Below are 25,890 nucleotides of genomic sequence, written 5' to 3' on the forward strand. Positions count from 1 at the left end.
TCCTTTGACTTCTGGAATATCATATTTCAAACCCTTCGATCCCTTAATGTAGAACTTGTTAGATCTTGTGTTGTCTTGATTGTATTTCCACAGTACTCAAATTGTTTCTTTCTGGCTTCTTGCAATATTTTCTCCTTGACCTGGGAACTTTGGAATTTGGCTACAATATTCCTCGGAGTTTTTTTGGGTGGGATCTCTTTCAGGAGGTGATCTGTGGATTCTTTCAATATTTATTTTACTCTCTGGTTCTAGAATATCAGGGCAGTTTTCCTTGATAATTTCATAAAAGATGATGTCTATGTTCTTTTTTTTGAACATGGCTTTCAGGTAGTCCTATAACTTTTAAATTGTCTCTCCTGGATCTATTTTCCAGGTCCATTGTTTTTCCAATGAGATATTTCACATTATCTGCTATTTTTTCATTCTTTTGGTTTTGCTATGTAATTTCTTAGTTTCTCATAAAATCATTAGCTTCCTAGTGCTCCATTGTAATTCTTAAAGAACTATTTTCTTCAGTGAGCTTTTGACCCTCCTTTTCCATTTGACTAATATTGCTTTTTAAAGCATTCTTCTCCTTGTTGGCTTTTTGGACCTCTTTTGCATTTGGGCTAATCTATTTTTAAAGTTATTATTTTCTTCAGCCTTTTTTTGGATCTCCTTTAGCAAGCTGTTGACTCATTTTTCATGATTTTCTTGCATCACTCTCATTTTTCTTCCCAATTTTTCCTCCACCTCTCTTACTTGATTTTCAAAATCCTTTTTGAGCTCTTCCATGGCCTGAGATCACTGCATATTTTTTGGGAGGTTTTGGACGCAGAAGCCTTGACTTTTACATCTTCCTCTGATGGTATGTTTTGTTCTTTCTCATCTGAAAGGATGGAAGGAAATTCTTGCTCACCAAGAAAGGAACCTTCTATAGTCTTATTTTTTCCCACTTTTTTGGGCATATTTCCAGCCTGTTACTTGACTTTTGAGTCCTTTGTCAAGTGGAGGGTATACTTTAGGGACCTGTAAGTTCTCAGTTCCTCCAAGGTGGCACAATCAAGGGAGAAGAGTTTAATCCTCTCCTGGCCTGGCCTGCACTCTGGTCTGAAAGCAACCACAAACTTTTCTGCCCAGGATCTGCGAGTAGAATTCCCTCTCCAGAACCTTCACTAGCTCCTTCATGCCAGCAGCACTCCTCCTCACCCCAGGGCTACCAGTGAGGACTGAGAACCAGATCAGCTGCTCAATTCCCCCAGGGTCTTTAGGCAGAGGGTGCCAAAAATGGACGCTTTGCTGCAGTGGCTGCCACCACCCTAGGGCCAGGGCTAGGGCCAGACCCTGCTCCCTTCTCACCCAGGTAAAAGAGCTTTTTCACTGATCTTTGAAGCTGTCTTTGGCATTTGTGGGTTAAGAAATCTGGGAACCACAGTTGCTATACATGATTCCACACCCTGAAGCCTGCTCCAGGCCTGTCTGTGCTGTGCAGCATTGCCAAGGCTGGGCTGTCCTTCACTTTGAGCCTGGTGTGATAGACCTTTCCTGTCAGCCTTCCAGGCTCTTCTGGGCTAGAAATCTCTTTTACTTGGTCATTTACTCTTTATTCTGTTTACAAATGACAAATTCTGCTGCTCTAGAATTTGTTTAGAGTCATTTTTTACAGGTATTTTATGAGCTATGGTGGGAGAGTTACAGCAGGTCCATCCTTCTACTCTGCCATCTTGGCTCCAACATTACTATTTCTATGGCTCTCAGGTTCAGGAATCTGGGTTGTCTCCATCAGAATCTGGGAGGAGATGGTCGTCAAGGTGGTGGTAGTGACTTGATTTGCCCAGAATGTGCTTCTTCCTTTCTCTCCTTTGGGGGGTGCCTTATTGCTTCAGGTGGTCTATCTTACCTGTCCTGTGCGGGGCAGTTGGTTGGCATTTGATAGGGATAGCTAGCCCTTTCTTCACAAGAGTTTCTTCCTAGATGATGGCTGTGAGGTCTGGGCTGGAGCAGGACAAGTGGTCTGAAAATATTTATTATTTCTGATTTGCTCTTTGATCCACTCATTCTTTGCCATTAGGTGTTTCCATCTTCAATTAATTTTTAATCATTTGTTCAATGACTTTTTATTGAATATAATTTCTTATTGTGATCAATAAAAGATATTTAATATTTCTGTTTTTCTGCATTTGTTCATGAGGTTTTTATTCCCTTATACATGATCAATTTTTGTAAAAGTGCCATGAACAGCTAAGGAAATAGGTATACTCATTTCTGCTCATTCAAAAATCATCAGAGGTCTAACATTTCTAAAATTCTATCCAGGCCCTTAACTTCTTCCTTCTTTTTTGGTTATATTTTTCTAGGTCTGAAAAGCATGCATTGAGGTCCCCCACTAATATAGTTTTACTATCTATTTCTTCCTATGCTTTCCTTCTTATTTCTCTCCCTCCCATTTTCATTTTCCCTCCTGGTTTCCTGTTGAGTGAAATGTATTTTTATACTCAACTCTTCTTTAACCAGATGAATATGAGGTTTAAGTGCTGCTTATCCCTTGCATCTCTTCTTTCTTGTTTGCATAGTCTTCTACTTACGGACTCAAGTTGCATGAGAAATTCCTGATCAAGACTTGATTTGGTGCATTTTCTAGGTCTTTATGGAATAGTTGTGAGGGAGTAGCAGGACAGAACAACTTCTTCCTCTCCCTCCCGCCCCAATTTGATTGGTCCTCTTATTCTTGTCTTTGTATCTCCAATGCCTAGTAAAATGATCTGCATACAGCAGGTACTTAGTAAGTGCTTGTTGAATGAAACAGAATTATCACTAAGGAAATTTATCAGCAGCAGTACTTTTGAAAAAGAGAAAATTCCAGCAGACACCTGACTAACTAGATCTACTATCATGCTCTGTCATGCACCATACTTCCATGGTTTGTGATCTGTTTGCCAAATCTATTTCTTTTTCATCTAGGTCAATGATAGTATCACCTTGATTTCTTTGCTCTTTCATTTCAAAGATCTTTGCTGATCTTTGCTGAATGGTTTTTTATGGAAGGATGACTGTACTATTAACAGATAATTTATAAAAATAAATACATGGAACTGCAAAGACTCTTAGGGATCATCTTGCTTAATTTGTACATTTTAGAGATGAGGAAAGTAAGACCTGGAAAAACTGAGACTTGTCCAAGATCATATTAGTAGCCTCACTAGAACCTAGATATCTCAGTTCATAGTCCAGAGTTATTTCCCTCATATTGTCCATATTTCTTGGTTTCTACCACTGTCTTTAGAAATGGGGAGGAAAGGAAAAAAACCTATATGTTCTAAAATATTTATAGCAGCTCTCTTTGTGGTAGCAAAGAACTGGAAATTTCAGGGATGCCCCATCAATTGGGGAATGTCTAAATAAGTTGTGGTATATGATTGTGATGGAATACCATTGTGCTACAAATAATGATAAGCTCATTGATTTTAGAAAAACATGAATAGGCTTGCCTGAAATAATGAAGGGTGAAATGAATGAATCAAGAGGATGTTGTACACAGTAACAACAATATTATTTTAAGAACAACTTTGGTTGTATAAGTCATTTTGACTATTATAAATACTCAAATTAACTACAATGGACACATGAAGGAAGATCCTAGCTGCATCCAGAGAAAGAACTGATAAATAGAAGTATGTATAGGATGGTTTTACATATTTGTGTCTAATGGCAGCCTTTTCTGGAGGGAGAAGGGAGGGAAGAAAAAAAAGAGAAAACATGATAACTTTGTTATATATTTCAAAAGGAACAGAAAGTTGTACATAACAGATTTGCAATTTCATGTACAATAAACTTTTTTCTATTCTACTATATTATGGAAATGCTTGTTTTATTTCTTAAGTTCAAAATAAAATAAATTTAAAAAAGGAATGGGAAGTAGAAATATAAAAGTACTCACTTATACTATATTGCACAGTGAATGGGTACCAGGCAGTAAGAGAGTTTAAATTAATTTATTTAGCCATATTACGTAACCTTTCCAGGGAAGTTTGTTTGAAAGACAAAAATCATTTTTCTCAGGATATTGCATCACAATTTGCTTACAAATAATGTAATGATAACTCTCATATCTCCATGCTGTAGTGACATCCTGGATAAGGAGAACCATCTTGACTGCAAGGGACAGCATGTCTCAGTCTCCTCACCTGGTCTCTTTATGACTGCAGGGGAATAGGAAAAGACAGATCTGTTGGCTTGACCTGGCTTACTTGCAGAAGGGAAATATTGCATTCCATCAGCTCCCCACATTGCTCACCTTACCCAACACCCTGAGAGGACTCTACCTTGAGGCCAAGCCCCTAAGGATACTAATACCTGAACTTATTCCTCAATAATAAACAATTTCCCAACCTGTAATATCTTCTCCATTCCAGTGTTTCAGAAACCTCTGCTATCACATTACCCTATTTTCCATTCCCCACTCCCTACTCACTCATTCCCACCCCCCTCAATCCAAATCTCAATATCCTACTCTGTCATTACTCACTGTGTAGGTAATAGACCAGCTCTTATCTTAAATCTATTCCTCTCCTACTCTGTCTGTCTCTGATGGCACGCAGTGAATCTTGGCACCTTCTTGATAAGATAGCCTCCATAGCCAGCCTTTCCAGCCATGGTTGTACTTTCACTAATTTCCATGACTCACTGGTCAAAGTGAGGAATTGGAATACTTCTTGCTCCCATTGTCACTTCCAGGCTTTTCCTTCTCCATCATTATGTAGTAACCTCTCCTCCTTTTAGGTTTATTCAGTTTATATTTACCAACCAACCATAATTCTGGTAACTTGCACATGGATCTCTATGACTCCCTTCCTTCCCCAATGAGTTCAGTATCCATAGTTCAGTTTTCTCTCCTCATCAACTCCTGCCCTCATATAAGGAGATTTAAATATACATATTGATACTCCTTAACACCCTAATCTCCTAGTTCCTCAATTCACTCATTTCCCATGACCTATTCCTCCACCTGACTGGAGTGAGTCTCCAGATTATATTACACAATCTTAACTGGGCCCTCTCTGCTGTAAGGCAATCTTTTTTGGTTTTTTTTTTTTACACCTTTCTAATTAACTCACTATCCCATTTGCTATGGTGACTTTTCTCAACCTTTTCATCCCTTCTCAAATCTCTTACAGCTTTTCCTTCCTTCAGTCTTCTCTTCTTTTTCCTCCCACCAGTCTTTCAACTGAGAACTTTGCCTCATATTTCTTTTTTATTATTTATTTAGGATTTTATTTTTCCCCAATTACTCAAAATGTTCAAAATGGAACTTATTATCTTTCTCCCTAAACTCTCCCTACTTCCTAGTTTCCCTATTACTGTTGAAGGAACCACCATCCTCCTGGTCCCACAGTCTGTAGATGTAAGTATCATTCTTAATGCTTCACTTGCTCTTACCTCCCCTATCCAATCTGTCATCATGACCAATGGTTTCTATCTTCTAAACAAAACTTCTTCTCTATATTCCCTTCTTCCTCTGGGGGCAGCTAGGTGGTGCAGCAGATAGAGCACCAGTGCTGGAGTCAGGAGGACCTGAATTCAAATCTCACCTCAGACACTTGACACTCACTAGCTGGGTGACCTTAGGCAAGTCACTTAACCCCAATTGCCTCATCCTGGGTCATCTCATGAATATCTGGTCACTGGATTCAGATGGCTCTGGAGGAGAAGTGAGGCTGGTGACCTGCACAGCCCTCCCTCCCTCAAAACAAAGTCAAATGCCAAGTCATGTCATCAGTTCTCTGATGGCATGGTCTTCTTCGGCAATGAGGGATGAACACACACAGATACCACATACATACCACACACACACACACACACAATCTTTCCTCTGACACTACCACCACCTGAGCACAGGTCCTTATAACTTCCTACATGGACAATAGCAATAGCCACAAGTCTCAGCTGTCATATTGATCTTCCTCAAGTATAGATCTATCTATCTCCCCCAGAATCAATAAATTTCCTATAATTCCCAGAATCAAATCTATAATTGTCTGTTTGGCTTTTAAAGCCAAACTTACTAACTTGGCCCCCTTCTACATTTCTTTGTATCCCCAGAATTTAGCAAAGTGCCTGTCACATAGTCAGTACTTAATAAATGCTTGTTGACAAACTGGATTATAATCCACTTTAGGATGATGATAATTAACATTTTTAATATCAGCCATTATCATCATCAAACATCATTAACTCAAATAAAGTTGTTAACTTCTGAATTTGTAGTTCTTTTTCAAGTTCTGTGGGGTAATATTGTAGCAAGGTCTCTCTGTCGAGGGAATTTACAAAGCAAATATAAGGAGAGAAAAACTGAAAATGTTAGCTTGTTGGAATACATAGTATGGTGGAAAGATTCCTCAACTAGCATTTAGAAGACAGCTGAGCTTGAATTCTGGGTGATCTTGAGCGAGTAGTTCAGCCTTCCTTGGCTTCAATTTCCTTATTTTTAAAACAGGGAGGAAAATAAGAATGTCCATTTCACAGTATTCTGAGAACCAACCTGACTTTTAGAGGTGTGTTATAATTATTATTTACATGTTCCACTAATATGCAAGAACCAGTCTGCTCTGATGATGTATCACATTGCAAAGGTGATAAAAATTTTGCCAGGTCTTGCCAAACTGGAAACTCTCTAAGAATAGACCTGACACTGGACTCTATGGATGGCACTTCAGCTTCCTTCCCAGCTCTGATATTCTGTGTGTTCTCAGGGCCCTCCCAGCTCTGACATCCTGTGTCCTAAGGCCCTCCCAGCTCTGACATCCTGTGTTCTCAGGGCCCTCCCAGCTCTGACATGTTGTGTTCTCAGGGCCCTCCCAGCTCTGACATTGTGTGTTCTAAGGTCTCTCCCAGCTCTGACATCCTGTGTTCTAAGGACCTCCCAGCTCTGACACTCTGGGTTCTAAGGACCCTCCCAGCTCTGACATCCTGGGTTCTAAGGACCCTCCCAGCTCTGACATTCTGTGTTCTAAGGTCTCTCCCAGCTCTGACATCCCGTGTTCTAAGGCCCTCCCAGCTCTGACATCCTGGGTTCTAAGGCCCTCCCGGCTCTGACACTCTGTGTTCTAAGGCCCTCCCAGCTCTGACATCCTGTGTTCTAAGGTCTCTCCCAGCCCTGACATTCTGTGTTCTAAGGCCCTCCCAGCTCTGACATCCTGTGTTCTAAGGGCCCTCCCAGCTCTGACATCCTGTGTTCTAAGGCCCTCCCAGCCCTGACGTCCCGCGTCCTCAGGCCCCCCCCCCCCCCAGCTCTGACATCCTGTGTTCTAAGGTGTCTCCCAGCTCTGACATCCTGTGTTCTAAGGCCCTCCCGGCTCTGACATTCTGTGTTCTAAGACCCTCCCGGCTCTGACATTCTGTGTTCTAAGGACCCTCCCAGCTCTGACATTGTGTGCTCTAAGGTCTCTCCCAGCTCTGACATCCTGTGTTCTAAGGCCCTCCCGGCTCTGACATTCTGTGTTCTAAGTACTCCCCCAGCTCTGACATTCTGTGTTCTAAGGTCTCTCCCAGCTCTGACATCCTGTGTTCTAAGGGCCTTCCCAGCTCTGACATCCTGTGTTCTAAGGCCCTCCCAGCTCTGACATTGTGTGTTCTAAGGTCTCTCCCAGCTCTGACATCCTGTGTTCTAAGGGCCTTCCCAGCTCTGACATCCTGTGTTCTAAGGTCCCTCCCAGCTCTGACATTGTGTGTTCTAAGGTCTCTCCCAGCTCTGACATCCTGTGTTCTAAGGCCCTCCCAGCTCTGACATTGTGTGTTCTAAGGTCTCTCCCAGCTCTGACATTCTGTCTTCTAAGGACCCCCCCCCAGCTCTGACATCCTGTGTTCTAAGGTCTCTCCCAGCTCTGACATCCCGCATCCTCGGCCCCCCCCCCCTCCGGCCCTGACGTCCCCCGTCCTCAGTCCTCAGGCCCCCCCGGCCCTGACGTCCCCCGTCCTCAGTCCTCAGGCCCCCCCGGCCCTGACGTCCCCCGTCCTCAGTCCTCAGGCCCCCCCGGCCCTGACGTCCCCCGTCCTCAGTCCTCAGGCCCCCCGGCCCTGACGTCCCCCGTCCTCAGTCCTCAGGCCCCCCGGCCCTGACGTCCCCCGTCCTCAGTCCTCAGGCCCCCCGGCCCCGCACCGCTGGCCTCTGCTGCTTCCCCACAGGAAAAGGCCGACGGCTCAGCCGCGGCTCTTTACACGAGTGAATGAAATGAATGAATGAGCTTGTCATTTCCCTGCCCGAAGCGAAGCGTCGATCACGTGGGATACACACTCCCAGAGGGCGCTTCCCGGGCCAACAGTCCCGGACCTCACTGCCAAGCCGGCCTGTCCCCGGGCTCCCTGCAAACCACGCTCCAAGGTCAGCCCAGGCCCGCTCCCAGCCTGTCACCTTGACGACAAACCAAGAGGACATCCGGAAAGAGGCGGGGCCAAGCAGGTTAATCTCGCGATAGTTGGTCCGCCGGACCGCTCCTTCGCAGCTTAGAGCGGAAGAGGGCGAACATCTCGCGAGACTTTGCCGGTGTCAGGGCGCCCGGGCCGGCTGTGAAGAGAGCTGAGGCTGAACTTGAAACTGAAGCTGGAGGGCCCGCGGCTGGAGCGAGAGAACATGTCCGATACAGACCTCGGCAGGAAGTGGGACCGGTGCTTGGCCGACACTGTCGTGAAGCTGGGTAAGGGGCCGGGGCCGGGGCGACGGAAGGCGGCGAGCGCAGGCCCGGGTGAGGCGGGGGCGGCGCGGCCTGTGGGCGGGGACTGCAGGCCTGCAGCTAGGCCTGCGTGGGGCTGGAAGGGCCCTGGGACAGTCCCTGCCCTGCCGGAGACGTGCAAGCGCCCTCCCAGCCCCGAGCGCAGCCCGGTCTGGGTCCTCCGAGAGCGGCCCTCCCTCCGGCAATGTGTTCGGTGCCTGGCGGGGCCGGGCGCAGATCCGGTGCCAGCCTCTGCCCTCGGGCCATCGGGTCTAATGGAGAGAGCACGTGGGCGGGCGCGACGTGGGGCGGGCGGCCCCGGCGCCTGGGGGCAACTCGGGCTGAGGGGTGCCGAGGAGGGGGGCGGTTCTCTGGTGATGACCTTCCCCGTCCTCCCTCTTGATCCCTGGGCAGCCTTCGCTTCTCCGGCCCCCTGCTCCTCCTCGACACTTTCCCCCTGGGTTTCTTGTGCCAGCGTTCTTTCCTCGGTCCCTGTGTCTTTGCCCTGGCTGCTTTGCCCGGAATGCTCTCTCCCCTCAACTGTGCCCCTGAGAATCTTTAATTTTCTTCAGAGCTCCATTAGATGCCCTCTGCAGGAGACCTCTCTGGGCTTCCCCGCTGTCTGTTCGCTTTCCTTCCATCTGTTTTGTGCACTTTCTGTGCCTGTTTATAGACTTCATTGCCTTCCTCAGTAGCTTGTAAGCTTCTGTCTATGTTTAAGACATTTCTTTGTGTCTCCAGCACTTAGCACAGCACAGAGTAGTACTAGCGCTTAATAAATACTTATTGATTGATTGACCGATCCCGGAGATGAGTACAGCTAAACCTAGAGTATCCAGATGGGAGATGGGACAGCAAGTAAGCCAGTGTGACTGGACCCAGGGTGTGTGGAGGGCGAGAATGTTTAGGAAGACTGAAAAGATTGGATGGCATCAGGTGGTGAAGAGCTTTCAATCCTAAGAAGTGTCGCATGTATTTCTTCTTGAGGTAATAAGGAGTTTATTGTTTGGGAAGGGGGGAAATGGCCAAACCTACATTTTAGGAAAATCACTGTGGTTGGTGCACGGAGGATAGATGGGAGTGGGGAGAGGTTTGAGACCATACAAATGGGAGGCTATCGCAAAAGTCCTTGGACTGTATGAGTGGAGAGGACATATATTTTAGAGATGTAGAGAGAAACAACAAGATTTGACTGCTGATGGATGAGGAGAGTGATGAAGACTGGAGCATACCACCGAGGTTGTGAGCTTGGTTGACTGGAAGGACGGTGGGTCTCTCTGCTGTAACTGGGAAGTTTGAAAGAAGAGTGTGTTTATGGGGAAAGATGATAAGTTTTGTTTGATATGCCTGCCTGACTTTTAGTTTGAAATGTCTGCTAGGCTGTGGGTGATGTCCTTATTGGTCAGGAGAGACTAGGGCTGTATATATATAGGTCTGGGAATTGTCTGCATGGAGATGATAATGTTCCTTTCAAAGCAGATGAAGTCACTAATTGAGAGAATGTAGTGAGATCAGAGAAGAGAATCCAGGACAGAAGTGTGGATGTGAAGTAGTTAAAGGAGACTGAGGTGCAGCTGGCAAACAGGTAAGAGGAGAATCAGCAAAGAGCAGGGTCATGCAAAACTTCAGATGAGAAAGTATCTGGGAGAAGGTGGTTGGCAGCATCAGGCTCCAGAGAGGACAAGCATGGTTGAGATGATGGAGGCTGTTAGGTTTGGCAGCTTTGGAGAGAGCAAGTTTAGTTGAGAAGCAACATGATAAAGAACATAGAGAAGCAAAGTGGATTTTAGTGGAGAAGTCCGTGGATTTTAGGTACCTAGGCATCCTCATTTTAGTGATGGTGCTACTTAACTTGTGCCACCTTGGGCATATTTTCTCTTACACGATAAAAAGAGAAGGTTAAATTTGATGATCTTCCCTGGGTTCATTTTTATGATTGGTCGGTCAGTTAAACATTTATTAAGCATCTACCATGTGTCAGGGACTGGGTATACAAAGAAGGGCAAAAGACAACCCTTGCCCTCAAGAAGCTCATAGTCTAATGGGGGAGACAACATTCAAACAAGTCTATGAATGAGCGATGGCAGGATAAATAGGAAATAATCAAAAATGAAAGGTACATTAAGAAGGATTGGGAAAGATGTAGAAGACAGATTTTAGTTGGGATCTGTAGGAAGCCGGAGAAAGCCAGGAGGTAGAGATGAGGAGGAAGAGCCTTCTAGGCAGGAGGGACAGCTAAGGTTGGAGTTGGAGTGTTTTGTTTGAGGGACAGCAGGGAGGACAGTGTCCCTGAATTGAAGAGTAAGTGAGGTGTAAGGTGTAAGGTTTAAGAAGACCAGAAGGTTAGGGGAGAGGGCCAGATTATGAATGGCTTTGAATGCTAGGCAGAATTTTATATTGGATTCTGGTGGTGATAGGGAACCATTGAAGTTTGTTGAGTAGGGATGTGGCTTGGTCAGATTTACTTTTTATGAATATCACTTTGGTAACTAATTAGAGGATTATCTGGAGTGGGGAGAGACTTGTGGCAGGAAGCTATTACAAAAGTCCAGGCATGAGGTGATGGGAGTCTGCACCAGAGCAGTCCCAGTGTAAGAGAGGAGAAAGGGGGTAGATTGGAAAGCTGGTGCAAAGGTGAATCAATAGGCCTTTGTAGTCCAGGGTGACACCCAATATGAGACAGTGACTCTGTGCCAGAAACAGGACTTGAGCAGAAGGCCTCCTAATTCTAAAGGCCGAGCTTCTGTTCTTTATATGCTGCGCTTCCTCTGTGGATAGTTTAGAGGTTTAAAATGACAGCAGAGTGTAGTGGGAAAAGTACTAGAATTTCATTAGCTCACCAAGCCTCTATTAAGTACCTGCTGTTTGCGCAGCAGAGGAGATATAAGTATAAATACAAAAGCAAAACAGTCTATGCCTTCAAGAAGTTGATATTTTCATCAGGAAGAAGAGTAAGAAAAACGGTATGCTCATAGATAAGTAAATACAAAATAGATAGAAGGTAGCAGTAAGAACTAAGGCAATCAGAAAAGGGCCCTTGAAGGCGGTAGCACCTGAGCTGTCCTGGGAAGGAAGCTCTCAGTTACCGGGTACAAAGAAGAGAATGGAGAAAGACAGACACAGAGAAGAACCTGTGCAAAGGCCTGGAGGCAGGAGATGGATTATACAAAGAATAGTAAGTAGGACGCGTTTGATTGGGGGACAGAGTGAGTGAGGTATGAAAAAAGTGATTAATCTGTGAAGATAGGCTGAAGGCGGATATGAAGAGCTTTCAGTGTCAGAGAGAGAGGAGTTAGTGTTTTATTGCATTAGCTAGACGGGTAGACAATGCTGTGTGTCAGGCATTGCACAGCACACTAGGGAGAAAAACATAAGGAAGCAAGACTGCCTCCCCACAAGGAACTTACATTCCTTTGACTTGGAAGCTTTGGATTTTGATTATGACATTCCTGGGACATCTCTCTCTCTCCCTCCCCGGTTAACTGGTAGGTTCTATCTTTACTTTGACCTTTGGATCTAATAGATTTGGGCAGTTTTCCTTTGAAATTTTCATTTCACTTATATTTATTTCATTCTTGAAATGTTACGTCCAGACTTTTTTTTAATATAGCGGTTTTCAGGGAGTCTCATAATTCTTAAATTATTTCTTTGTTTCAAGTTATTTGCTTTTTATTTTGTTCTGATATTTCTTGTCCCATGGGGTCATTGATTTCTCTTTGGTCTATTTCCAGTTTTCAGGGAATTCATCCTCTAAGGTACTTAATTCTCCTTCCAGTTCTTTGCTTCAGAGTTTTTATTTCATTTTTATTTCTTGCTTCATTTCTTACAGATATTCTTGTAGTCCTTGCAGAAAGTTCTGTTTTTTCCTTTGTCTCTCTTTTGCAGCAAATTATTCTCTTTTTTGGAGATCACCAGATCTACAATAGTTTTTATAACTGGTTTGCATTTTCTTTGCTTTTACTCATGTCTCCAACTTTAGTTCCAGAATCAGAACTTTGTGCCAAGGCCAGTCTCTACCTCATGATTCAGTTTTGGACAAGGTACTGGTCCTGCATGACCTCATCAATTCCCCTAGGTTCCTGTGCTGATCTCCACCTCCCAAGATTAGACCTCTCTAGATCTGGATCTTCAGGAGCATCTTTGATGTCTTAAGACAGTGTTGGGGATGTCAGAACCTTGGGGTGTTCCCATCTGAGTGCTGTGACACCTTGATGATCACTGCCCACTGACATAGTCCCTCCCCAAGGCTCTCTGACTGTCCTGGGCTTTCTCTGAGTGAGCCCTCTCTTTTTGCTGCCCTCAGGAATAGAGCTTTACTGGTTCCACATGTCTCTCTGGGCAGTGCTGGCACTGGTTTTGTCCATGGTGCCCTTTACTGTGGCCTCAGGCTTCTGACCAACCTGCGATATACTTCTGACATAGAAGGAATCATTTACTATAATTTTTTAAATTGGATTTCTTGATCATTATTCCATCTGCTTGAGAGTTTTACTGGGATAGCTAGGTGGAAGCTGAGTGAAACTTAAGAGGAGCTGCCATCTTGCTTGAAAAACTACCATTCCTGGCTGCCCTGCAGCTGAGTCCTAAAGAGTGACCTGAGGTGCTGAGAAGGCAAGTGATTAGTCTAGGCTTACACAGCAAATAGATATCAGAGGGTAGACTTAGACCCAGCTTTTTCTGTGAAGTTCACTGGAACAATAAAAATACCTACTGCCCATGTGACCCGAGGCAGGTCACTTAACCTTTCTGGGCTTCAGTTTCTTCATCTATAAAATGAAGGGTTAGGATGACATGACATAAGATACCTTCTAGCGCAGAATTGATAACCTTAATAAATTCCTTTCAGGAATGGCTTGGCAGTTAACAGGGATAGGAACTGGACTTGTGATTTCAGTGATACAAGAAACTCCTGGGTGAGGAAGATCCCTCCACCAGTTCTAGTTAGCACTTTCTGGTAATTTAAGTGTCAGAGAGTGGCCTGGGGTTCTTAGAGATGAAATGACTTGCCCAGGCTCACTCAGTCAACTTCCTACTTCTAAAGCCAGTTGTTTATCTGCCATGCACAGCTTCCTTTAACCAATGAAGACCTATTAGGATAATTCAGTTTTGAGTCCGAAGTAGAGAAGGACAGAGGCAGATACTTTAGGTGTTGAGAGTGCTGTAAGCCAAAGGCAGAAGCAGTGCAGTATTGTGGAACAGGATCTGAGAAAGTCAGGCAGATTAGAGGATCCAAAGTATCCTGCAGGTGAAGCACTTCTTCACCTTTTCAACTTTTCCTTCCCTTCCATCCCCCCCACCTCCCTCTACTCTGTCCTTCCAAATCCTGCTGAGTTTTCAAGGCTCAGCTTAGGACCTGTCTCCTCCTTTCTGAGGTTGTTTTGGCCCACATTGATCTTTCACCTCTTTGAATAGCTATTCCATTCACAGTGAAAACAGGAATTTTAGCTGGATGGTGTTGTGAGGTCCTTCTATCCTGTGTAACATTTACCTGTGTTTTATTGTAAATTGTCCATTGTGTATCCTTTAAGCATTCTCATTCATTTTTAATGTGGAGGGAATTAGTTTGTCTCTCTGGTTACCACCCTTCTGCTGTCTTGAATACTAAGCAATCCAGGTTACCTACTGAGTCTTTCATAGACTTGTCATTCAGCAAGATTTGTATTTAATGGTACAAGGCACTGTGCTAAGGGATTGAAGAGAAAAGCAAAAGCAACTCCTGTCCTCAAGAAGCTCCCATTCTAATTGGGGTGTGAATGAGTAGATATAGACAAAATGGATGGGCAGTGATCTCAAAGAGGAAGAGACTAGCAGCTGGGGAAAGGCTTCCTGCAGAAGGTTGCATTGGAGCTAAATCTTGAAGGAACCCAAGGGAACCAAGGAAGAGGTGAAGAGGGAGGGCTTTTGAGGAATGGTAGCAACCAGTACAGAGAATAAAGATTTCATCTTGGAAGTAGTATAGAGCCACTGGGATAGGGAGGTGACATCAGATCTGTACTTTAGGAAAAATACTTTGCCAGCTGAGTGTAGGGTGGATTGGAGTAGGGAGAGATTTGAGACCATTTAGAATACTATTGAAGTCTAGTCAAGAGATGGTAAGGGTCTGTCCTAGGGTGATGGATATGGGAGTGGAGAGAAGGAAAGGAAAAGTTAGAAATGTTAATATTTGGCAGTGGACTGGATAGTGAGTGAGTGAATATAAGGAGTCTAAGTTGTGAGCCATAGTGTCTTGAGAATAATAGGGAATTTGAGAAATGGGGAGGATTTGGGGGGAAAGTGGACTTCTATTTTGAACATGTTGAGTTTGAGGTGCCTACCAGATATCCAGAAATGTCCTAATGGCCATGACCTAAAGGTCATGTGGGATTGAAGCTCAGGAGAGATAGTAGAATAAAACACACCATTCACTTTTCAATAGAGAGATGATGAAGTTAAAATACAGAAAGAGGCATGCTTTTTTGGAAATAGCCAATGTGGGAATTTGTTTTGCGGGACTGTGTAGCTATGTATTAGGGGCTTTATTTTTTAGTGTGTGTGTATTTTTTTATTTGCTTAGTTGGGGGGGGTAGGAGGGACAGATTAACTTTTTATTTTAATTTTTTTCAGTTTATTCATTTTTGGTTTTCAACATTCACTTCCATAAGTTTTCAATTTTCTCCCTCATCCCTCCCCAAGACAGCATGCAATCTGATATGGGCTCTACACATTATTTTTTTTTTCTTCCCTTGTTTTTTTTTTAAATTTAATTTATTTGTTTTCAGTTTTCAACAGTTACTTCCTTAAGTCTTAAATTTTATCCCCCTCCCTGTCTTCTCCCTCCCTCCCCAAGATAGCATGCAATCTTATATGGGTTCTATGCCTATATTTTTATTAAACACATTTTCACGTTAGTCCTGTTGCATAGAAAAATTAAAACAAATGGGAGAAATCTCGAGAAAAACCAAAACAAGACAAAACATAGCACAAGAGAAAATAGTCTGCTTCATTCTGTATTCTGACCCCATAGTTCTTTCTCTGGATGTGGATGGCATTTTGCATCATGAGTCCTTTGGGAATGTTTTAGGTCCTTGCATTGCTGTGAAGGCACATGCATTCCTATTAAATACATTTTCACATTAGTCATGTTACATAGAAGAATTATAATGAACGGGAGAAACCCTGAGAAAGAAAAAAAAAGCAAAAAAGAAAATAGTCTGCTTAGCTCTGCATTCAGATTCCAGTTCTTTCTCTGGATGTGGATGGCATTTTACAACATGAGTCCTTTGGAATTGTTTTAGGTCCTTGCATTGTTCAGAAGGGCTAAGTCTATCAACATCAGCCATGACACTTTTTTTTTTTATTATTTTTTAAAGAAATATAACGGCATCCAGCCATTCTGGAGAGCAATTTGGAACTCTGCCCAAAGGGCTCTAAAATTGTGCATAACCTTTGACCCTTGGCAGTACCCCTCCTAGGGCTGTATTCCAAAGAGATCATAAAAAAGGGAAAAGGACCCATATCTACAAAAATATTTATAGCAGCTCTTTTTGTGGTTACCAAGAATTGGAAATTGAGGGGATGCCCATCAACTGGGGAATGGCTGAACAAGTTGTGGTATATGAATGTAGTGGAATTCCATTGTGCTATAAGAAACAATGAGCAGGCAGATTTTAGAAAAACCTGGAAAGACTTATATGAACTGATGCTGAGTGAAGTGAGCAGAACCAGGAGAACGTTGTACACAATAGCAGCCACATTGTATGAGGACTGACCTTGATAGAGTTACCTCTTGTTAGCACTACAAGGATCGAAGACAGCCCCAAAAGAATCATGATGGAAAATGCTATCCACATTCAGAGAAAGAACGGTGGAGTCTCAATGCAGATGGGAACATACTATTGCTCTCTTTTGTTGTTGTTTTGTTTTGTTTCTGTCTTGTGGTGCCTTTCATTGGTTCTAATTCTTCTTTACATGACTAATGTGAAAATACGTTTAATATGAATAAATATATAGAGCCTGTATCAGATTGTTTGCCATCTTAGGGAGAGGGGAGGGGAAAGAGAGAGGGGGACAATATTTAAAACTCAAAAGCTTATGGAAGTGAATGTTGAAAACTAAAAATAAATAAATATATTTTTTAAAAGGAATATAATGGCAGCCAATGTAGTTTTTTACTTTGGCTAAAACCTCAATTTCATAAGTACAGGATAGAGGAGGCATAGCTGGATTATAGTTTCTATGAAAGAGATCTGAGAGTTTTAGTGAATTCCAAGCCCAGTGTACAGTGATACAGCAGCCAAAAAACTAACATTCTAGGCAGAATTAAGATTGGCATAATGTGCAGAATGAGGAAGTTAAGGATCTGTTGTCCTCTGCCTACGTCAGATCCTGTCACATTTTAGGGAGGATAGTGATCTGGAGGGCAAGGAGACTGGAAAACATGTCACAGTTAGGATCATTTGAAGGAACTGCAACTGTTTAGCCTGATAAAGAGATGATTTGAGTTGGGAAAATGGAAACAAAAATTAGTAGAAATGAAAACAGGTTTAAGTATTTGATCATCTAGCATGTGGAAAAAAAAGATCAGACATGTTTTGCTTGCACCTAGAGGGCAGAGCTAGGAGCATTGGGTGGAAGTGGTAGAGAGGCAGATTTCGGCTGAATGTAAGGAGGAGCTTCCCAACCACGAGAACTATTACAAAGTAGAGCGGGTTGCTAGTATATTCCCTTTTACTAAAAGACTTTTGGGAGCTAGTTAATACAGTGAATAGAATACCAGTCCTGAAATTAGGAAGACTTGGCATCAGATACTACCTCAGACAGTTACTAGCAGTGTAACCTTGGGGCAAGTCACTTAACTTTTGTCTGCTTTGGTTTCCTCATCTGTAAAATGTAGACCATAATCTCTACCTCTGAAAGTTGTGAGGATAAAATGAGAAAATGTATTAATAAATATTAGGAAGAAGGAGGAAGAGGAGCAGCAAGTAGAACAAGTAGATATTGAGTGACCCTTTGGTGGCATTCAGATTTGATTCTGGTTTTTTTCAGTCATGGGCCCTGTTGTCACTTAGTTCTGAATGTTAGTTTCACATTGGTAAGTACCGTACTCTCATTACCAACTTGTTGTCTGTGTCACTGGGGCCTTATTTGGGGATTAGGGCTTATGGAGAGACCCTTGTTCTATTGACTTTGAGGTCTATAGGGAGACCAAAGGAATATTACGTAGCTTATCATGAATATGTCCTAGTAGATTGGCTCCTGGGTAGTTTTCTATTTTTGTTAGTGAAGTATTTATGCTTGATAATGTGGTCAGTTCTTGTTGAAAGTGCTGTGCCCAGCAAAGATTCATAAATTCCTTTCTTTCCTATTTAGTAGTCAATAGAGGTTTATCATTTTTATTGTCACATTGTCTGAAATCATGATCACTGTCCCTGCTTTTTTGAGTTAATAGAAGTTTGTTTGCTTTTTCTACGAACTCCTTATTTTAACTCTGAAGACTGTGTTTCTCATAAGCAACATATTGTTGGATTCTGATTTCTAATCCATTCAGATATTCTCTTTTGTTCTATGGGTGAATTTACCCGGTTCAAGTCAACAAACGTTTATTCAGTGCCTGCTGTGTGTGTTAGGCATTGTGCTAAGTCCTGGGAATAGATATAAAGGAAGGCAAAAGCAGATCTTGCCTTCAAGAAGCTCATAATTTAATAATCAACATCCATTGTTAATTGTATATTTTTCTTCCTCCTCTCTTCTTTTACTTTTTTCTTTACAGAGAAGAAGGCAATGAAAAGGAAAATAAAACTTTGTTTCAGTACTAATAAACTATAATTGAAGTGACCTATTTCTACTGCCATTGCCCTTCTCTTCTCATCACAGGTTTTTTCTCTTTAAATTTCTCCTTCACGATTCACCCTCTAACATTGTAGTTTGACATTGTAGTTTGTTCTCCTTGCGACTGTTCCCTCACCCTGTCCTTCCTGTATGGTTACATCTTTCCCTGTCCTTATGTATTTTCCTGTTGAGTTTAATGTATTTCTACAGCAGACTCTTTGTGTATGTTCAGCTTTCTTTTGTCCAGTTAAAAAAATGAGGCTCATGGGATCACCATGCCCTCTGTGCCTTCTTCCATACTTCGTTTCATGCAACTCTGTTATATGAGATAGTCGATTCTCCTTCTTCCTTTCTTCCTTAGTATATTCCCCTTTTTCTTTTCTTTTTCTCCTAAGCCCATCAGCAAAACCACCCTCAGGCCCTCTGTCTCTTATTTAATTTTCTCTGTGATCCCTTTGGGGCAGGTAGGTTGTTTAATGGATAGAGTAGCAGGCGTGATGTCAGGAAGACTCATCTTCCTGAGTTCAAAACCAGCCTCAGATGTGGTTTGACCTTGGGCATATCATTTAAGCCTGTTCGCCTCAGTTTCCTCATCTGTAAAATGACCTGGAGAAGGAAATGGCAAAGCACTCCAGTATCCCAAATGGGATCACAAAGAGTCCCACCACTGAACAAAAACAACGATAGGACTCTTTGAGACAGTGTGGAGAGGACACTTGCTTCTTTTTCTCCCCTGTTAGAATTAGAATGTAAATTATATAACTCATTCCAGTTGATCAGATGTATTTAGCTTTCAGTTTTGCTCAACTTCTCCTTCATTCCGACTTTTTCATCTTAAATGCTTGAAAGTTTTCTCTTTCATTAAAGGTTCATTTCCCCACCTTTATCATTACAATTTCCCATTGGTGTGAGCCTTTATTTAATTCATTTATTTTAACCATTTCCTTCACTTCTTTTTTAGCTTTTTTTCCCCTGCTTAATTTTTTTTTTTTTTAGCAATATTAATTCATGAAGGAAGCATTGCCAAGTCAAATCAAAGTTGTGATTTAGAAGACATACTGTGTCCTGAGTCATCAAGGCTTCACTTTCCCCATTCCATTCCCTGATCCTCCATTGCTTATATCTGATTTTTGCACAGTACTCCACACTTTATGGGTGACTAAAAAAATTGCTGTCACCTCCCTTCTCACCTTGTATTGGGTAGGGAGCCATTGTCTGCCTCTTTTGTCTTCTTGTCTCCTCAGTCACCCAGCTTCCCATGATATTATTCTTCCCACAAAAGATACTGATTCACTTGTAGAGAATTGGTATTTATTCTACAAAGTATTAATACATGTCCACCTCTTTCCCTTTTGCTGATTATTTAAGTTCTCCTAAATCATGTCCCTTGATGATCTTCCTTTGTTCTTTTATTCTTTAGTTTAATTTATTTTTTCAATAATAGTCTTCTAGTGTTTCTCTGACTTGATGTGTTTACAAGTTAAATATTCTGCTACCATTCTTTTTTGGGCGGTGGGGAGGGAGTTTGGCTTCCCCTCTTGAAAGTCCATCTTTTTTCGTTGATGGCTAGCTTCAGTTTCGCAGGGTGTTTTAGGATTTAGCTTTAGCTCCTTAGCTTTTTTGAAATATTCTATTCCATTCTTTCTTAGTTATCTCACAACTCTAGAGTAATCCTGGTTATTGAAATTGCATTCTTCATATTTAAAGGTCTTTCTCCTGGCTGTTCCTAAAATTTATTGCTGAAATTGTAAAATTTAGCCACTAAATAACATTGGAATTTTAAGTATAGGTTTTTTTCTCTTTCAGTGATCTGTGGTTTTGATCAATCAGTATTTTGTTGTAGGTATTCAGAAGTTATGAGTCTTTTTATTTTCTGTAATACAATACTCAGGTTTAAAAAATTGTCATGCTAATGTGGAAATATGTTTAACCTGACTGTACATGTATAACCTATATTAGATTGCTTGCTATCTAGGGGAGGGGGGAGGGAAAGGAGAAAAATTGATAACTCAAAATTTTACAAAAGTAAATGTTGAAAACTATACTTGTAATTGGAAAAATACTATTAGAGAAAAAAAGAAGTTATCTATTTTCTCATTTCTCACAACATATTAGTATTACATCATTTTCATATACCATAATTTGTTCAACCTTTTCCCAATTAACGGGCATCTCTTTCGCTTCCAAGTTTTTACCACAACAAGAGCTAATATAAATATTTTTGTATACATAGAACCATTTCCTCTTTCTTTGATCTCTGTTGAGTATAAACCTAGCAGTGGTAAAGCTGGGTCAAAGGGCACACATACCATGTTTAGTAAATTTCTGTGTGTAATTCCAAATTGCTTCCCAGAATGATTATTCACATTTATAGGTCCACCAAAATTATGTCAATGTACCCGTTTTCCCACAGCCTTTCCAACATTTGTCATTTTCTTTTTTTATCATCTTTGCCAATCTGATAGGTGTGATATGGAACCTTAGAATTGTTTTAATTTGCAATTTTCTAATTACTAAAAATTTGGAGCATTTTTTCTTTTGACTAAGGAGTTGTAAGATTTCTTTTCTTGAGAATACCCTTTTCATATCCTTTGACCATTTGTCAATTGGGAAATGGCTCTTACTCTTATAAATTTGAATCACTTCCTTCTAAGTTGGACATTTTAAATTTTATCAGTGACATCAGAAACGTGGATGGTCTGCTTCTTAAATTTGCAGATGACATACTGAGAGGGTTAGTTAATCTTTAATAGATTCAGAATTCTGAACTATCACAGATCAGAACACTGTAATGAGTCAAGTATGATGAAATGTAATAAAGATAAAAAGTCTTACACTGAGTTCATAAAGAGGCCTTTGAAGCTTTGGAAAAAGAATTTAAGGAAATGCATGTTTTTCTTTAAAAGATCTGTGTCTTACAGATGTGGGCTACCACAGTGTATTGGTGGCTCACTGAATATCGTCTTTTGGTTGGCTGTAATGCAAACTGATACATCTTCATTGTTTTTCAAGATGATACTAATTTGGACTAGAATAGAATGCTTCAAAGGTCTTTAAGTTGTTTTGGTTTTGGTTTCAAATTATTCCATGCTAATTGTTGAATTAGCAAACATGTTTTGTTAGTTCTATTTTCAAACAATAGTTGGACAGAAATATACTTTTAGTTTGTTGCTCGAGTTTGGATAATGAAAAGTTGTGATTTTACTGTAGAAACATTTTTTGTTCCTAATCCAGAATGATGTAGTTAGGTACTGTATGGAACATAAACACAGATATTTGAAAGTTTTCTTTTGCTCTGGTTTCATGCTCTCAGAAAATGTGGTTTGAAACAGTTTATTAGTAAATATGCTGAATTGTTTAATTTGGCATATGCATTCTACTTTTGAAGCCAGGTAAAATACAAAATAATATTTACTTATATAAAAATAATTTGTTAGGATAATATTTTTATTTGTGAGTTCTAAGCCACTAGTGAAATTGAAGGTCAGTTCTAGATTAAATCTGATTTATAGAAAAGTTAACTGAATTGTTCATATTTATTTAGAAATATATTTGGGGTATAAATTAAGTTTGAGGCTCAGAATCTACCTTTAATAGAAGAAACAGTGTAAGCACTGAGCATATGAAGAACTTGTAACTAGAAAGGGTCATGGTCGTAGTCAAGAGGATGTTAAAGCTAGAAGGGACAAAAATTCATTATTTCAGCAGTTTGCAGAGGTTGTTGGTAGGAATGGTTAAAAAACAGTTTCTTTTCAAAGTTTAAATAGGACCCTTGCTGTCATGTGGTGAATATCTGGTGGGGGATGTAACAAACAGAAATAACCATAATTACATACAGCGTGGTGCAAGGCCATCACTGGTTAAGAGGGTGGTAGCAGTGAGGCAGGAAGTATCAGTGGAGGAGAGGATGCTTTTTGTTATGCTCTAAATCACGTGAGGAACAGTAGAAAGAGCCCTGGATTTGGTACCAAAGGCTTGGTTCTAGCTTTGTGACTGTAGCTACTCCATTAAGTTTTCTGGGCCTCAGGTTCTTCATCTCTATGATGAAGGTTAGACTAGTTGGTCATTGGGTGATCTCTTAAGGGCTGTTTTATTTATTTTTTAAAATTAATTAATTTTATTTATTTTCAGTGTTCTATAATCACTACCATAGAACTTAGATGATTATTTTTCTCTGCCTCCCCCATACCTCCCCCCTCCCTTGCCAAGATGGCATGCAATTTTATATAGGTTCTACTCAAACATTCTTATTAAATACATTTTCACTATACTCATGCTGTGTAGAAGAATTAAACTGAATGGGAGAAACCATATAACAAACCGAAACATAATACACACACACAAAAATGATTATTACATTCTGCAATTGAATTCCATAGTTCTTTCTCTGGATGCATTTTGCCTTAGAAGACCATTGGGAATTTTTTTTTTTAAGTCCTTGCATTTCTATGAAGTTCCAAGTTTACCAGAAAAAGCTCTCGCACGCTGTGGTTGTTGCTGTGCACAAAGTTTTCCTGGTTCTGCTCCTTTTGTTCAGCATCAGATCATATAAGTTTTTCCAGGCCTCTCTGAAATCTTCCTGTTCATCATTTCTTATAGCACCATAGTATTCCATTACATTCATATACCACAATTTATTCAGCCATTCCTCAGTTGATGGGCATCCCCTTGATTTCCAGTTTTTGGCCACCACAAAGAGTGCTGCTATAAATATTTTTGTACATGTGGGACCCTTTCCCATTTTTCTGATCTCTTGGGGATACAGTCCTAGAAGTGATATTGCTGGGTCAAAGGGTATGCATATTTTTGTAACCCTTTGAGCATAGTTCCAAATTGCTCTCCAGAATGGTTAAATCATCTCACAACTCCACCAACAGTGTATTAGTGTTCCAGCTCTTCTACATCCTCTCCATTTATCATCTTCCTGTTCTGTCATGTTTGCCAATCTGATAGGTGTGATGTGGTACCTCAGAGTTGTTTTGATTTGCATCTCTCTAATCAAAAGTGATTTAGAGCATTTTTTCATATGACTATAGATATCTTTAATTTCTTCCTCTGAAAATTTCCTGTTCATATCCTTTGACCATTTATCAGTTTTGAAATGACTTGTATTTTTGTGCATTTGACTCAGTTCTCTATATATTCTAGAAATGAGGCTTAGTGGCCGTTTTAGCTTTAAATCCTATGAAATCTCATAATATATTTGTGGATGGAATTTAAAGTTGGGGAGAAGACATAACATCTGGAGTTAGGAATCAGCTGGTCCAGCTTCCCTTTTTTTGGGGGGAAAGCAGTTCATTTGAGGGGTAACAACTAGTTAGCAGTGGAGCCAGGGACTAATGAATTCAGTTTTGGACATGCTAAGTCCACGAGGCATCCAGTTTGAGACATCTCCAACATCTGCCTTTCAGATATCTCAAATTGGATGTCTAATAGCACCAGCTAGGTGGTGCACTGTATAGAGCACCAGTGCAGGAACAGAGTTCAAATCTCACCTCAGACACTTGATACTCACTAGCTGTGTGACCTTAGGTAAGTCACTTAACCCCAATTGCCTCATCCTAGGTCATCTCCAGTCATCCTAGTGAATGGGTCACTGGATTCAGATGGCTGTGGAGGAGAAGTGAGGCTGGTGACCCGCATAGCCCTCCCTCACTCAAAACAAAGTCAAGTGCAAGTCGTCATCATTTCTCTGATGGCATGGTCTTCTTCAGCAATGAAGGACGAACACACACACATAAACCCAGCATAACCCGCCATTTCCAATCTGTTGCCTGTGGATTTTGCCCTTGTAACATCTCTTTATTATGCTCCATTTTGTCCTCAGAGAAATAACTAGATGGTGTAGTGGATAAAGTGTTGGTCTGGAATCAGAAAGACCTAATTTCTTTTTCTCCTCACTAAGTAGTATTTTATTTTTTCCAATTACGTGTAAAGATAGTTTTCAAGATTTACTTTTATAAGATTTTGAGTTTCAAATTTTTTCTCCTCCCCCCAAGATGGCAACCCATCTGATATAGGCTATACATGTGCATTAAACATATTTCCACATTAGTCTTGTTGTAAAAAGGAAAAACCATAAGAAAGAAAACAACAAAAGAGAAAATTAGTATGCTTCGATCTGCATTCAGACTCCATATTTCCCATAATAACATTTTCCATCTTGAGTTTTTTGGAATGTGTTATTGAGGAGCGCTAAGTCTATCCAAGTTGGTGATTGCATAATGTTGCTGTTACCATGTACACTGCTTCTACTCACTTCACTCAGCATCAGTTCATGTAAGTCTTTTCAGATGAAAAAGACCTAATTTCAAATCCAGCTCTGACTTGAGTTATTTAGTAGCTGCGTGGCCCTGAACAAATCACTTGACCTCTGTTTCCCTGAGAGTCTGCCTTCACGTCTCTCCCCACTCTGATCCGTTTTCCATTTAGCCACCAAAGTGATTTTTCTAAAGTGCAGGAATATGTTACCTACCTACTCAATAAACTCCAGTGGCTCCCTATTGCCCCCAGCATCAATCAGTAAGTATTTATTAAGTACCACCATGTGCCAGACACTGTGTTAAGCAGTGGAGACACAAAGAGGCAAAAGATAGTCCCTGCCCACAAGGAGCCCACAGTCTAATGAGGGAAACAAACAAACAAGTGTGTACAAACAAGCGTTATGCAGAATAAATAGAAAATAATGAAGAGAGAGAAAGCACTAAAATTAAGAGGGTTTGGGAAAGGCTTCCTACAGAAGCAAAGGAAGGCAGTAGGTGAAGATAAGGAGAAGGAACATTCCAGGCATGAGGAAGAGCCAGGGAAAGTGTGTGCAGCTGAGAGATGGGGGGTCTTGTCTGTGGAACAGCCAGGAGACCAGTGTCACTGAATTGATGAGGATGTAGTGGAGAGTAAGGCACAAAGAGACTGGAAAGGTAGGAGGAAGGGAGGTTGGGAAGGGCTTGGAATGCCAAATAAGGGATTTTGCCTCTCTTTGCATTCCCAGTGCTTAATGCAGAAACTAGTCAGTCAGTTATCATCTGTTAAGTCCCTACTATGTGCTAGGAACCATCCCAAGTGCTGACTACATCCCAAGTACAGAGAATCTCACAATCCATGGAGGACACAGCACTCAAGCAACCGTGTACAAACAAGCTTACTACAGGATAACTAGGAAACAATTGGCTGAGGGAAGACACTAGAATAAAGAGAGATTGTCAAAGCTTTCCCGGTCCCTGGAACTGGGATATACTTATAGTTCTTTGAATATTCTATATCGAGATGACAAATGTATCTATGGGAACTGATGAGATCATCAGTAGAGAGACACCCACAGCTATGGCCTGGGGTGTGCTTAGCTTTATGTCTGGCACATAGTTTGTTGGTACATAAATGTTTATTGATTGATGTGACTTGT

General features: G+C 41.3%; 1 protein-coding gene and 1 long non-coding RNA gene across 3 annotated transcripts in view; one reads left to right on the top strand and one right to left on the bottom strand.

The window, feature by feature from the left end:
* Window positions 1–3,955: 3,955 nt before the first annotated feature.
* Window positions 3,956–8,376, bottom strand: LOC140504311 (uncharacterized). The gene is made up of 2 exons (XR_011967048.1): window positions 8,135–8,376; window positions 3,956–4,178 (listed from the first exon to the last, which is right to left on the bottom strand). It is a non-coding gene; the product is annotated as an uncharacterized lncRNA (long non-coding RNA).
* MICOS10 (mitochondrial contact site and cristae organizing system subunit 10) overlaps window positions 8,109–25,890 on the top strand; it is a 41,626-nt gene continuing 23,844 nt past the window's right edge. Inside the window, exon 1 of one of the 2 annotated variants that reach the window (XM_072609114.1) lies at window positions 8,109–8,669. In XM_072609114.1, the coding sequence (XP_072465215.1) occupies window positions 8,606–8,669 (64 nt within the window). In that variant the 5' untranslated portion in view covers window positions 8,109–8,605. The remainder of the gene's footprint in view (window positions 8,670–25,890) is intronic. The other variant, XM_072609113.1, reaches the window with a different exon arrangement.

The sequence above is a fragment of the Notamacropus eugenii genome, chromosome 5, assembly GCF_028372415.1.
Source record: "Notamacropus eugenii isolate mMacEug1 chromosome 5, mMacEug1.pri_v2, whole genome shotgun sequence".
Lineage (NCBI taxonomy): Eukaryota > Metazoa > Chordata > Mammalia > Diprotodontia > Macropodidae > Notamacropus > Notamacropus eugenii.